The sequence below is a fragment of the Saccostrea cucullata genome, unplaced genomic scaffold, assembly GCF_032062105.1.
Source record: "Saccostrea cucullata isolate Sc308-1 unplaced genomic scaffold, CSIRO_AGI_Scuc_v1 ctg8904, whole genome shotgun sequence".
Classification (NCBI taxonomy): domain Eukaryota; kingdom Metazoa; phylum Mollusca; class Bivalvia; order Ostreida; family Ostreidae; genus Saccostrea; species Saccostrea cuccullata.
Genome location: NW_026925389.1, coordinates 10615 through 25221, shown reverse-complemented (window position 1 = coordinate 25221; position 14607 = coordinate 10615). Strand labels below are relative to the sequence as shown.

General features: G+C 34.8%; 1 protein-coding gene and 1 pseudogene across 2 annotated transcripts; both read right to left on the bottom strand.

The window, feature by feature from the left end:
- Positions 1-485: 485 nt before the first annotated feature.
- On the bottom strand, positions 486-1750 carry LOC134268722 (kelch-like protein 12; annotated as a pseudogene).
- A 3235-nt stretch (positions 1751-4985) lies between these two features.
- LOC134268721 (kelch-like protein 24) lies at positions 4986-14070 on the bottom strand. 2 transcript variants are annotated; one of them, XM_062750962.1, is made up of 2 exons: positions 13847-14070; positions 4986-7352 (listed from the first exon to the last, which is right to left on the bottom strand). In XM_062750962.1, exon 2 carries the CDS (start codon positions 7309-7311, stop codon positions 5563-5565), a length of 1749 nt encoding a protein of 582 aa, XP_062606946.1. In that variant the 5' UTR covers positions 7312-7352; positions 13847-14070; the 3' UTR covers positions 4986-5562. The 2 variants fall into 2 exon arrangements, with proteins under 2 accessions (XP_062606946.1, XP_062606947.1); XM_062750963.1 differs by lacking the exon at positions 13847-14070 and adding an exon at positions 13686-13838.
- Between the last annotated feature and the right edge of the window lie 537 nt (positions 14071-14607).

The window sequence follows — 14607 nt, the reverse complement described above, 5'->3', positions numbered from 1 at the left end:
TTAAACTTTGTAACAAATAGTCTTAATAAGTAAATACTGTGTACTACGAAAGATTTCCTGTATTTAAATTCGTTCTCGGTCGTTCCCCGCAAAAACCATCTCATTCTTTGATGCTCTCTCTCTCTCTCTCTCTCTCTCTCTCTCTCTCTAGATCTCTCTTTCTCTCTCTCTTTGTTTGTTGGTATACGTCCTTTCGAGAGTTTTTCTTGATCTAGAGACTCTGGATATGAGTTATAAATTTTATATTCCAACAAATATGTCGTTTTTAATGTCATATTTCTACTGTTTAACAAAAAAGAAATAGTGGATATTTCTGCGTTTACACCTTTTACGCAGTTTGTAAAAGAAAACAAAAAAACCCAACTCCGTTATAAGAAATATTAATGTAAAAAGACAGGTTATATGCAACGTTGAACAAACTTAATCATATCTTTTTATCAGATAAACTTTGTCTCGTTCAACAAGAAGTAAATCATGTACATATGCATACTTTCCATTTTTTATTATTAACTCAAACAAATTATAGTGAAGAAAAATGTAGGAGTATACTTTTTCAATGTTTGACATGGGACATTTGAAAAGTCCATAAGAAAACTCAAGTGTTCTATTTAAGCGACTCTCTCTCTCTCTCTCTCTCTCTCTCTCTCTCTCTCTCTCTCTCTCTCTCAATTATCATTAAAAGTTTAAGAACACAGCCATAAAAGTGCAGAAGATTCAATCATATGCAACGTTCAATGAGTTAAAGACTTTTATGAGACTTGATTACTAAACATTAAATTGCACATACAATAAAGCAAACATACAGTGTAAGTCAAACATTTGAATCACCTGTTTCTAGCAGGTGGAATCTACATTCAGTGGCACTAAATGATCCTTGGCAATGTTAATTTTTACACAACCATCGACCAGTCGGGGAGTAAATAGGACATCATCTAACACTGAACACTTCGTCGTGTTCGAATTGAATTGCAAGAAGTCCTTGCAAGGTTTCTTATTCTCGATTACACCTCCTACGATTACCACGTTTCCGTTATGTTCAACAACTCCAATGAGTTCTTTGAAAATTGTCAAAACGCGTGACAAACTTACATGAAGCCTTTGACGATTCTGTCTCCTCAAAATACTCGATGATGCGCCCATCGTAAATGATAAGAAACATTCGATCATTGAAAACGCATGATCTTGTTAACTTACAAGCCATCGGAATCTTTACGGTCAGGAGAACGCTTGTTTTCGTCTTCATGTCGTAGCACTGAATGGCGGAAGTATCTGTTCTGGTATTTTCTTCTCCTCCAAAGGTGTATATTTTATCATTTCGGACAATGGCAGCGAAACAGCTCAAAGCAAGAACAAGTTCTCCAACCGGTTCCCATCGCCTTTCCGATATGACGTATTTTTCCACACTTTTGAGCATTTGATTCCCCGCCCCGCCGTCGCTATCGTACCCTCCAAGAACGTAAATAGCATCAGTAACCGCAACACTTGCATGTCTGCGACGGCCATTTATTAAGGAAGGTAACTCTGACCAAACGTTCTGAGTGACGTTGTACCACAGGAAGCTGTTTTGCTTCATTCCTCCTCCTGTGATGTAAATATCATTGTGATACGTCACGGCGGCAAATTCAATTCCTGGATCGTACGGGAGGGGAGCTAATTTAAACCACGTCTGCTGCCGGAAACTGTAACAGTACGTCGCAGTCGTTCTCGTGTATGGTGGTTTTGTTGCTTCACATCCTCCCAGGACGACTATGACGTTTTAGATTAAGGTTGTCGGAAGCACGAACATATATAGGCACTTTGTCACTTCTCCGCCGCCATATTGAATGCAATGTTGCAGTTGATGAAACGGGAGTTGGTCAGCATGGTCAGGAAACCGATTTGTATGGATGTTAAAATAACAGAAGAAGTTGAGTTGCGTAAGAAGTTGGGTGGTAATGACTAAGGGACGATGTCTGTATCAGATGATGGAGTACGTGCAGATCCATGTGGCAATGTCAATTTCTCCACGTGGCTGTTTACCAGGAAGTGGAGTTCTCGGTCTCGCGAGGCCTCGGTGATAGTGGACAGCGTTGCGCTAGTGACTTGCTTTCGAGCCGCAGATAATTCATTATTTATTTTGTTTGTTAAAAATTTACTAACAAAATGAATTCAATATTTAAAATACAAATTTACCAACAAAAGTGTTAAATACACTTTCTCTCTCTCTCTCTCTCTCTCTCTCTCTCTCTCTCTCTCTCTCTCTCTCTCTTTCTCTCTCTCTCTCTCTTGATTATGTAGATATCATAAATACCTTTAAGTATAACATAAATACCTTGTACATGTAAGTACATACACTGTTCGTCCTTCTTCTGGTAAGATTATCTGCATGATTAGTTCATTATTTGTAAAGATCACTGAGCACGATAAAATAGGGAAGGACCAGCTTTTTCTAGCGTCCAAGGACTAACACTCGCGATTTTATTATGGTTAAAACCATCGTTTTAATTTTTACACAAGCTATTGTTTGCAATGTTTCAATCAATGCATGTAAGTATTAAAGTTTTTATCTATATACATGTAATAATATGTGGCATTATCTGCTATCAAGTGTCTAACTTGGGGAATTTAATTTCTATATTTAGAAATAATTTACAAATTAAAAAGAACAATTATTTCCAAAATCGTTTGTAAATGATACCTATTGTACAATGATATTCGTATTTTTTTTCTATTGAATATATTATTTACACGTGTAGGGTATAATTTAAAAAAAAACATAATTCTATCCATTCTAAATATTTCTACTACTTGTACAGATGGATACCCGGTAAGTATCAATACAGATATAGCATTAAATATTTTTCCCATGAATCCTATCTTCCTTTAATTTGATCCACCTGTTTATCAAGTTAAAGGGAAGTTTTTTTTCTTTTCATTGTGTTATTGAACTGATGTTAATAAGTAATGAAATCTGGACAATTTTGAAATGTACCTATTTTCATATAGTGGGGCAAACGTAGTTTATCAAAATTATTCTTTATTCCATGAATGTTTTGTATAATAACTATGTATTATATAATTAATATAATTATGTTTTCTTTTTCTTCATTTCAAAGAATCAGTTCTTTCCAGCCGTTTTTCCTGGAAAGTATGTACTAATAAATCCAAGTTCATCAATTGGAAGAAATAATCAGGCATATTACGATAATTTGAATGGAAAAATTCCTCTCTATGGGAAGTCCAAAGAAAACCATGGAGAAATCCAAGGGCGGATCAAAGGTGGAGTTTTTAGAGAGAAATACTGGTCAAGGGAAACATCAGGGGATTTCCACAAAAATTTGGAGGGTAGCATGGTCAATGGAAAATATAAAGGGCGGAAAGATTTATATAAAGGCACAGTGGTAGGGAAGTCGAATGGTAAATATTATGCAGGGACTTATAAGGGTTACTATAAAGTTAATTTCTTCCAGGGCGCTGTAAAACCAAAAGGCATTATGAGAGATGTCATTCAAAGATTAAGCAATCCAAAATATAGAAGTATGCAAAAGATCGCAAAAAGAGAACACGTCATGTTCCCTGTCAACTATGGACACAGACTGATACCGATTAAGCAGAAAGGTATACTCAAAAGTGCACCGAGAAATTCAAGCAAACGAAAGTACCTTTCCACGAAACGTTACCTTAGAAATCTAAATAAAGGAAAATATAAGTACAGACATGATATAGGCCTAACACCGTCAAAACAGAGGTCAAAATACAAGAAGACACCTAAGATTACAAGCAAAGAAAGATATTTAGCAATGCAACGTTCACTGCAGAACATGAACAAACAAAGGTACAGGCCCAAATCAATGAGACTCGACAATCTAAAAAAAATGAAAAGAAAAATCTTCTCCTCTGCTCCTGGGTATCATAGTTCTCATAGAAGAATCTTCAGGAGGCCATTGGGGACATTTAATCCAAAACCCGCCTTTGGAAACATAATTTATCGAATAAGAACACCAAAATACAAATACAAAGGAATTCCTCATGTAATGAGACAAGGTGTTTTAAAACAGAAAAGGCAAAAACAGATTAAGAAGAAGATACCGTTCAACCGAACACACAAGACGAAAACGGCTTCTGGGCAATACAGCAAGGCAAAGTACAAGGCAATGAATCGAATCTTGACGAGGATAAAAAATAAAAGAAGGTATATCACCTCACTGAATAACTTGAAAGGGCAACCTTTTTTCCAACCTCCATCTAGTAAAAGGTTTACCAAAAGATACTCGAAGATACCAAAGATGTCTAAAAGTGAGAGGAGGAAGTCGACTCGTAGTGGTAAAAAAGGAAAAACTGAGAGGAAGAAGAAATCACGTTTGTATCAACATTTGTTTAAGAGCCTCAACAAGAACAAAGTAAAAAAGAGATTTATGACAAGCTCAAGAAATCAATCTTATGGTGGCAAGAAAACAACGCCTTTGAAGATTTACAGGGGTGGACATCGGCATCATGACGGAAAACATAACAAGAACGATATCTTACGTAATAAGCGTAAGATTAAATTGATCCTGTTGTAAATATTAAATTAAAAAAATAAAATCGTAGGGAATAAATCTTTGTCTGAATTTTTTTGCCTTTTTTACACGTTCATTGCAACCCGACGAGAAAATTTATTTTATAATGGAAGTAAGAATATTTCTAATGTCATTAAAAACGAAATTAGAAATATGACACCAGAATATTTAAACTCTGTAACAAATAGTCTTAATAAATAAATACCGTATGCTACGAAAGATTTCCTGTACTTAAATTTGGTCTCGGTCGTTCCCAGCAAAAACCATCTCATTCTTTCATGCTCTCTCTCTCTCTCTCTCTCTCTCTCTCTCTCTCTCTCTCTCTCTCTCTGATTAATTGTTTGTTTGTTGTTATATGTCCATTTGAGAGTTTTTTTTACTGATCTAAAGACTCTGAATATGAGTTTTAAATTTTTATTCCAGCAAACATGTCGTTTTAATGTCATATTTCTTCTGTTTAACAAAAAAGAAATAGTGGATATTTCTGCGTTTACACCTTTTACGCAGTTTGTAAAGGAAAAGCAAAAAAAACTTTCCATTATAAGAAATATTACTGTAAAAAGACAGGTTATATGCAACGTTGAACAAACTTAATCATATCTTTTAATCAGATAATTTTTGTCTCATTCAACAACAACTAAACCATGATGGAACTGCATATTTTCCCTTTTTTTATTAATATTTCAAATTATAGTGAAGAAAAGAGTATGAGAATACTTTTTGAATGACTGACATGGCGCATTTGAAATGTTATGATTAAATCAGTAAGAAAACTCAAGCGTTCTATTTAACTCTCTCTCTCTCTCTCTCTCTCTCTCTCTCTCTCTCTCTCTCTCTCTCTCATATCATCATCAAATGTATAATATAAAGAACACAGCCATAAACTTGCTGATGATAAGATTAAATCTTTTGCGACCTTCAATCAGTTAAATTTGATTTTGATAAGACTTGATTACAAAACATTAAATTGCACATACGATAAAGCAAACATACAGTGTAAGTCAAACATTTGAATCCCCTGTTTCTAGCAGGTGGAATCTACATTCAATGGCACTAAATGATCCTTGGCAATGTTAATTTTTACACAACCATCGACCAGTCGGGGAGTAAATAGGACATCATCTAACACTGAACACTTCGTCGTGTTCGAATTGAATTGCAAGAAGTCCTTGCAGGGTTTCTTATTCTCGATTACACCTCCTACGATTACCACGTTTCCGTTATGTTCAACAACTCCAAAATGAGTTCTTTGAAAATTGTCAAAACGCGTGACAAACTTACAGGAAGCCTTGGACGATTCTGTCTCCTCAAAATACTCGATGATGCGCCCATCGTAAATGATAAGAAACATTCGATCATTGAAAACGCATGATCTTGTTAACTTACAAGCCATCGGAATCTTTACGGTCAAGAGAACGCTTGTTTTCGTTTTCATGTCGTAACACTGAATGGCGGAAGTATCTGTTCTGGTATTTTCTTCTCCTCCAAAGGTGTATATTTTATCATTTCGGACAATGGCGGCAAAACAGCTCAAAGCAAGGACAAGCTCCCCATCTGGTTCCCAGCGACGTTCTGATATGACGTATTTTTCCACACTTTTGAGCATTTGATTCCCCGCCCCGCCGTCGCTATCGTACCCTCCAAGAACGTAAATTGCATCAGTTACCGCAACACTTGCATGTCTCCGTCGACCATTGATCAAGGAAGGTAACTCTGACCAGACGTTCTGAGTGACGTTGTACCACAGGAAGCTGTTTTGTTTCATTCCTCCTCCTGTGATGTAAATATCGTTGTGATACGTCACGGCGGCAAATTCAATTCCTGGGTCGTAAGGAAGGGGAGCTAATTTAAACCACGTCTGCTGCCGGAAACTGTAACAGTACGTCGATGTTGTTCTCGTATATGGCGGTTTTGTTGCTTCACATCCTCCCAGGACGACTATGACGTTTTCAAGTCGTGACGTTGCTCGCAGGCGCATAGCTTTGTTTGCCATCTCGTGTTGTCTTGCCGGAAGAAGATGATAGTACTTGACGTTGTTGATAATTTCCAAGCACTCCGGGTTTTTCTTTATCTCTGGCCTCAGTTCTAATTTGACAAGAAATTCTGGCCTCACAAATGCTAATCTCACTTCTTGCAAGAATTTCACAATATTACCCCTGCCTTTGTTATGGGATAACCAATCAAAAATGATAGCACAAAGGTCTTCTTCTGAAGATACATTCAAATTTTCTTGACTTATGATTTCCAGTATTTCTCTCTCATCTAATTGATAGAACTCCTCTGATTTGGAAACTTCTGGAAAGGTGTCAAGAATTTTTCGGAATGCTGTTGCTTTAATTAGATGGCAGTTGTGAAGAACTGAAACTTTCCACAAATGAATACAATTGTCCACGTTTACATGCGGCTTAAGGTACGTCTCACAAAGCTTTTGCAACGATTTTATCTGCAGGAAAGCTGATGTATGTAATAGAGTAATGGCAGATTCGACGTCCAAGTCTATCTCTCCAGTATAGATAAAACTCAAAGCTTTCTTGAAAGCAGAAGGATTCATGTCTTCAATATTAACTGTCCCCGTCACACATTCCCGCATCCCCGACCCGAACATCGAATCAAAATATGACGACATAGTCGCTAAGACCGTCTTATGGCAGTGAAATGTCTCGTTCTGAACTTGTATTGTGACGTCACTATGGTCTCCATTAATCCACAACCTCTTCAGTCCGCTGAAAAATGAATTCACGTAATCCTCTCTCATGTCTAGTTTTCCTGACATCTCCTGGCGTCAGTTTGGCAGCTTGGTTTTAAACCTCGAATCTGAAACGGATATTATGAATATTCATTTATAAATAAAAGTTCCGTATGTTCTAAAGGGTTTATGGAGAGGGACACTTTTGTAAAGAACTGTATATATGAATTACGTCATGGTTAAGATTGCTAAAACGAGACATCTACGAAACGCAATTGGAAAGATATTTCGAAATAGGAAACCATAAAGTATTTCAGAGCTTTTTTATCTACTTTTTTTATTTGATTTAAGATTTTTAGTATAGATTTTATAACATGTTTCCATTTCTCTTTTGAGGAAGGAAATACTTTTTACATTTAATACTAACAGGTCGTAAACATATTCCAACAATATATTCCAAAGTTTAAGGAAACATATTGCGTTTTTCACACATAAATTTGTTTTATGACATGATTCATAAATAATTTCATATCACAGGAGAAATTCTATTGAAGGTTTCTTTGTCGATAATCATGGTTCCATTTGTCAACGTAAAGAGAAGAGTTGCATTTTTATTAGCATTCAAATATAAAAGTCCCATTTTATTCCAAACACGTTTGAGCAAACGGGTTCAAAAGGTTGTCACTTAATCAGGTAATATTTTCATTGAATAAATACATCATGTTTTCCATTTTAGAGAAATTTGATATTTATTCGTGGAGTAATTAGATACTTGGGGAAGCATTAAAAGCACGTTCATTTCATGATTCAAGTACATTTAGTAACAATTAATTGGTTTTCTATATAAATTTCCTTGACAGCATTCAGAAATAAGGTCATATTTTAACAATTTACTTTGAGAATTGCAAGTTTCCAGAATTTATACAAAATGGTACTCGTTTGATTGCTATGCGCGTATTTTTTCTATTTAATGTTTTATCAAAGACACATAAATGTGTATTATATACCGATGTTTTTAAAAAATAATTATCCTTTGCCGCCTAATACTGACTTGTAAAGAAAACAATTGGCGATAAAAAGTGTGACCAATTAAAATCACTTCATGGTCGCGAGTGTTTACAAACAGCACCGTGCATGGAATTTCCTGAAAGATGAGATAGGAAGGAAAAAAGGCAATACACTACGTTCATATCAATAAAATAGTATATTTACATTTGTTGTGTCTATCTTTATAATCAGCTAGGAAATTGATTTGAATGGAATGTCATTTTCACGTATACTCTAGCCTAGAAATATACACGAAGGAACCCGAGCAAAAGTGACGTCCAATTGAGACTACAGAGGCGATATTGGTGGATATATCACACAAACGTGCATGTAGGCATATTTTCCATCATGTGTAGAGCGCGAGTTTCATGAACTTGTGCTATGTAACTAGTCTGTATGATTTTAACAGTTAAAAACAGTCCTTGTATTTTTCCTTTTTTGAATGACCAAAACTTACTCCATCCCCCTGTAGTCTCAATGTGACGTAAGTTTGTCGCGAGTATATAATTCTACGCGGGAATAGTCATCTACTTAGAGCTTGAAAAGATTAATGGTAAATTCATGTTAAATAACAGATTTCGTAAAAAAAAAATCGTCTGAATCCACTTTTACGATCTGTGTTACATTAATGTAAAGTTGCTTTTCACGAAAAAATGATTATGCATTTATTTCTTGAAGATACCGAGGATACTGTAAGCACTACTGAGCTAAAACATAACACCCACGATTTCATATAAGTATAATAGCGAAGTCTATGCATTGCTAACTGAAACATCAAATATGTCATCAAATACCTGGAATTATTCAGCGTGAAGATTTCTTGATTAAAGATGAATAGAAAAAATAATCGATTTGCAATGGAAACCAATATATGCATGTTTGTGTCTAACTAAAACTTACACCAGGCGGTGACAATGGCACTATACTATGTACTTAAAAGTTGAAAAATGTAGGCATTGTTCTATATTAAAATTACATTACATAAATATTGCATGTAATTGAGTGTTACATTAAAAATTTTCACCCCAAGAAAACCATAGTTAACCGAGGTGCAGCCGATGGTACACTCAACTACACGCAGTATTTATTATATTATACTGAATGTTTAATACAAATATATATACCAGTGAACCGTGTGTGCATAATTTTTTTGGGAATATCACCCGTTGTCAAGCACTATTGACTGTTGCTATGCTGGAGGGCGTGGTTTCATTATTCAGCGGGTAATAGTGTTTTTTAACAAATGTTTCTCGACCAATTAGATTCAACTAATTTACATGAAAGTATATTATCATTGAATACTTATATAGGATAGAGAAACTGGAATCGTTAGCAGATAGATTATTATTGATATATGTATAAGTATATTATCGACCCTTTTTGTCTGTAATGACTCAATCTGTAATGACAAGAATTTAATTTAGAAGAACATCATCATTTAAGGAAATCTTTTTAAAGAAACTTGAGCAAATATGTCACTTTATGACTAACTAAGACTTTTTGTAGACTAAGTATGAAATACATGTATATGGAAATATCAAACAGTATTCAAGCTCAAAAGTCCATTATCGTTTTCTATTAAATAAGGTTTCTGTGTGAACTGTTTTCCATGCGTACGAAAGCCCAGAAGGCTCATTCGAGATTCGAGTTTCCAAATACGAGATTCGAAATTCGAGATTCAAAATTCGAAATTCGAGATTCAAAATTCGAGTTTCGAGATTCAAGATCCAAACGAACCAATCAAAAGCGGGTTCAACATTTGATTATTTCCCTTTATTATGTTTTTACTATCAAGAAATAATTCAATATAATTATATCAAATGGGTCATTTCATTAAATTACAATGCAAGAAAAAGTGTTATATATATTAGAGGAAAATTTAAATAATTAATGGATTTTTGATCCGCAATGAATATTTCAATTTATGTTATAGATTCTTAAATATTAAATAGATTACATATATCAGGAGTATATAATTATATTTTTGTATTGATGACAAATTACCGGCCGCCAGGAGATGGTCGGTTATATGATATGAAAGTTCGAAGTCGCTGTGCGTTTCTGCGGAGTTAAAACAATTTAAATAAAAAATATTTAACATTAATATAATAGTATATTAAAAAGACGGTCTTAAGGTTAAAGAAAAACGCACAATAAACATAAAATTAAAAATTCTTATGAAGAATGAGGTAAATAATTCATCCAATACTGACTTAGAAATTTAGATATGTTTGAAGTGCGGAGAAAATTAAGACATGTGTTAGGCGTAGTCTAAATCAAAGACCGCGTTATGTATATTACACAATTTTACTTTCTCTATTCAAACGGGATTTGTTGTACGTATTTATTTTAAAATGACGTGTACATATGTACACATATAAACATTTTGAAAAAAGATGGTTAAATGTAAATTCATTAAAAGACTTAGCAGGCTACAAAATATTACAAGATTTGGCCCTTAGCAGACGAGGATAATGCACGTTTTACAATGTGCCAAGAATTTTCCCGCTACAACTCAAAGAGAAGAAATGAAGTGGCGGATCTAGAGGGAGTTTAGTTTTTTCCTCTAAGAGAGAGCAAGGATACCAACATATTTGCTGCATTTTTATTAAATTAAACTACACTGCATATCTAGTTGTAGATTACATTTAATTTTAGTTTTAAACTTTTAATGTAAATGCCATACAGGCCCACGGTTCAAAAGTTGTTGACGCAGAGTACCAGGGATTAATACTGAACATGCATTACATAATTAAGAAAATCATGCAATGTAGAGCACAAGCTTTTAATATCACGAGGATATATATATTAAAAGATAAATATAAGATATTTTAAAAACAGACCAGCTGAGCATATAGTCTTTAGTTGCTTCATAAAAGGAACATTAATTGGTTTGCGGCCGATTTTTGACGCTTACGTCAATACATGTTTCTTGTCTTAATTTTTAGAAAAACACAGGTACGTGTGGACAAGACCCCCCCCCCCTTGATATTGAACCCCGGGGCTTATTTCTCTGTTATGTGTAGCCTTACAATACGAAAAAAATCGCTGGCGTAAAACCCCCAGAATAATCGCTCAACCAAAAAAACAAAACAAAAAAACACTATTTATTACCCCACTTTACAAGAAAGAAAGCTGTTTACGGAAAAAATGTGGGATTATTACGTGATGCAGAGTCAGTCCGATAGCATGGACTAAGACAGAAATCAGTGGCAGATTTAAGGGGGGGGGGGGCGCACCCGGCGCGCGCCCCCTTAAAATTGTCCAAGATAGCATAAAACATAGTTTATCGAGAAAATCTTTTAAATGTTTTAAATGTCTACTCGGTAGACCTCATTTTTACCCTACAAAACCTCTAGAATCCAAGAGCTTCCGGGGCCTTCGCCCCCTGGGCCCCCACCAGGGCTTTGCCCTGGACCCACTGGGGGCCTCAAGGCGGCCCCCAGACCCCCTGCCTAAATCTGGCGCCCCTCCAAACTTCAGTTCCTGGATCCGCCCCTGGAAATACATTGTATATGTAGAGACAGTGTGAATCGACATATAAAGTTAAAACAAAATAAATGCATTTAACACCAGTGGGGGTACAACGTAAACAGACTGGAGTGGCATATCCTTCTCTTATAATGTATAGTGGGTATTTGGGGGGGGGGGGGGGTGCTGAGCGATTATTCTGGGGATTTTACAATTTTTTGTTATTGTATACATGATGAATAAGTTTAATAAATAAAACTTGTGAAAAAAATGTCCAATAAGCCCCAGGGTTGAATATCGAGGGGTGGGGGGGTGGGGGGGGGGTACCTTTCACAAGTACCTGTGGTTTTCCTAACACAGGAAATGCATAAAAATTACGTTTAGTAGACAATTCAAAAATATATATACTCCTGATATATGAAATCTATTTAATATTTAAGAATCTATAATATAAATAAAAATATTTTTTGCTGATCAAAATTCCATTAATTATTTAAATTTCCCTCTAATATATATAACACTTTTTCTTGCATTGTAATTTAATCAAATGACCCATTTGATATGATTATATTGAACTATTTCTTGATAGTAAAAACATAATAAAGGGAAATAATCAAATGTTGAACCCGCTTTTGATTGGTTCGTTTGGATCTTGAATCTCGAAACTCGAATTTTGAATCTCGAATTTCGAATCTCGTATTTGGAAACTCGAATCTAGAATGAGCCTTCTGGGCTTTCGTACATGCGACATAGATAAAAATGTCCACTTTAAGAGAGTTAAATGTCTCGAGTTAAGAAGACAATTTTAAAGCACATTATTCTTTATACTGAAAATATAAATACATGTACATGTTTCCATGGTGATGTTGAAAACTATTTCGGCACACTTTTTCCATGTTCATTCAGGTAGAACAAAACCGGAAATCGTTATAGAATTAAGGCAGATGCTTTTCAAAAAACATCACGGTATGGTTTGTCAGAAAATTTATATTTAACCATCCTTTTACATGTCTTTGTGCAACGCCTAAAATTGATCAAATTTCATCCAGATATTATGAAATATAGAAGTAAAACTACGTTTACCTCTATGAAAGAACATGTTGCCAGTATCTTTGGAAACAAATTAAGTTTAGTGATTTTTAGGTCGAGCGACGTTAATCATTTATTAATTATGGCGATAAATGCTTTTATCACTGTTATGTATATCTTCCCGAATTAGTTTATTTTTCCTGTGTGAAAAATGCATGATCAATTAAAAGTTTTTGCAACATTTTATGTATATTTGTTATTTCAGTGTAATTTCAAAAATCATCTTACAAATTCAGTTTGATCCCTGCTCACCATACAAATTCATTTTGCAAATTGTAAGCATTGTATGAAATTATCACTGAAAATCAAATATAGAACACTTTCTGTTTTTGTAATATGTCTTCTTTTTCCTTTTTTTCTAAACTTTAGTTCGTAATTTCATCATTTTGCATTAACCCTAGAGACATTTTATAAAATTTCAATTACTGAAAAATTTGATTATGTAAAAAAAAAAAAAAATCAAATATCTCTTACGTTGCATCGTGGACGATCTTTAAACATAAAGTTAATTTTAGGAACTGCATTTTCTGTTCTCATAATTAAAATTGCAATACTATACTGAGAACATTTTTGAAACAATAATATAGTATGTCCATGATTTCATAAAACAAGGACATATCACTGAATATTTTTGCAGTACCAGCCATGTTCTAATTGTATGGTTTATTGCACCTGTTACATCTATGGCGTGTATATTTCACGAGACCGGCCGTGCTTTTCACAAACAACTCTCCTTCTAAACTGAATATAAATCAACTCTTTTGAAGACGGATATTTTTTCACATGGCGCCAACTGCTACAAAGTAGTATTGGTACGTATACGTTTATAAAAAAAAAGTCCACCATGCACTTACCCTACCAAAGAACCGTCCTTTCGTTTTCGTTCACACAGTCACGATTTATTTTTTACACAAGTCAGTCACAAACCTTACACGGCGCACTAAGTATGGATTCGAAAAACCTGACCTACTAACAATTATGAAACAGACTTAAGTCCTCTACTAATGTAACAAACCTGGCGTGGATAATCATAGTCATAAAAGCTCGTATTCCTTCCGGTTTTGAAACATACACATCAAATAAAACCTGTAAGTTTCCCTCCACGTTAACCTGTTTTGTTGATCAATATCTGTCCTTTGAATGTTGGTGTATTGCAGTGTATTATACCTCAAGGTTTAAACATAATGTGGGCGCGACCACCCGGTACATATATGTCACGCACAGCTACAAGGTGGTATTTGTTCTATATATACAAACATACAAACAACTAGAGCCGAGCTCGTTGCAAAGCAACGAGTAGGTCTTCCGTCGGAGCTGCGGACAGGGAGAAATGACCTTGGGTCAAGGTCATTCCACGTTCTAATGTTAAAGCAATCTTTTAAGGGTAGATGTCATCTTATTTATGTTTTACTATTAAAAAAGATAGTAAAGGAATGTTTGCGACCTTGACCTTGTTAAAATGACCTTACGTCACACCATGACACACGCTGGTGATAAGCAAAGCCATTTGTGTGCTACCGTATTGACGAATTCTTAAGCTATACTTTTTTCGATAGGCCTTGTCACAGCCAATACGTGTATACATGTGTAAATCTAGGTATGAAAGCGTTATCCTTTCTTTATCAAAAGTCATGGTCAATTTTAATCAATGTTTAAAGCCGGTTAAACTTCAAGGTCAAAGTTCATTATATGCTAGTATTTGAAATGATTTTATCACAGGTTACATACATTTGATTTTTGTGTAATACGCAAACCCTATCTCTTCTCATTCAAAAG

Excerpts from the sequence above, each read along its gene's own strand:
- LOC134268721 (XM_062750962.1), bottom strand. The coding sequence starts at position 7,311 with ATGTCAGGAAAACTAGACATGAGAGAGGATTACGTGAATTCATTTTTC.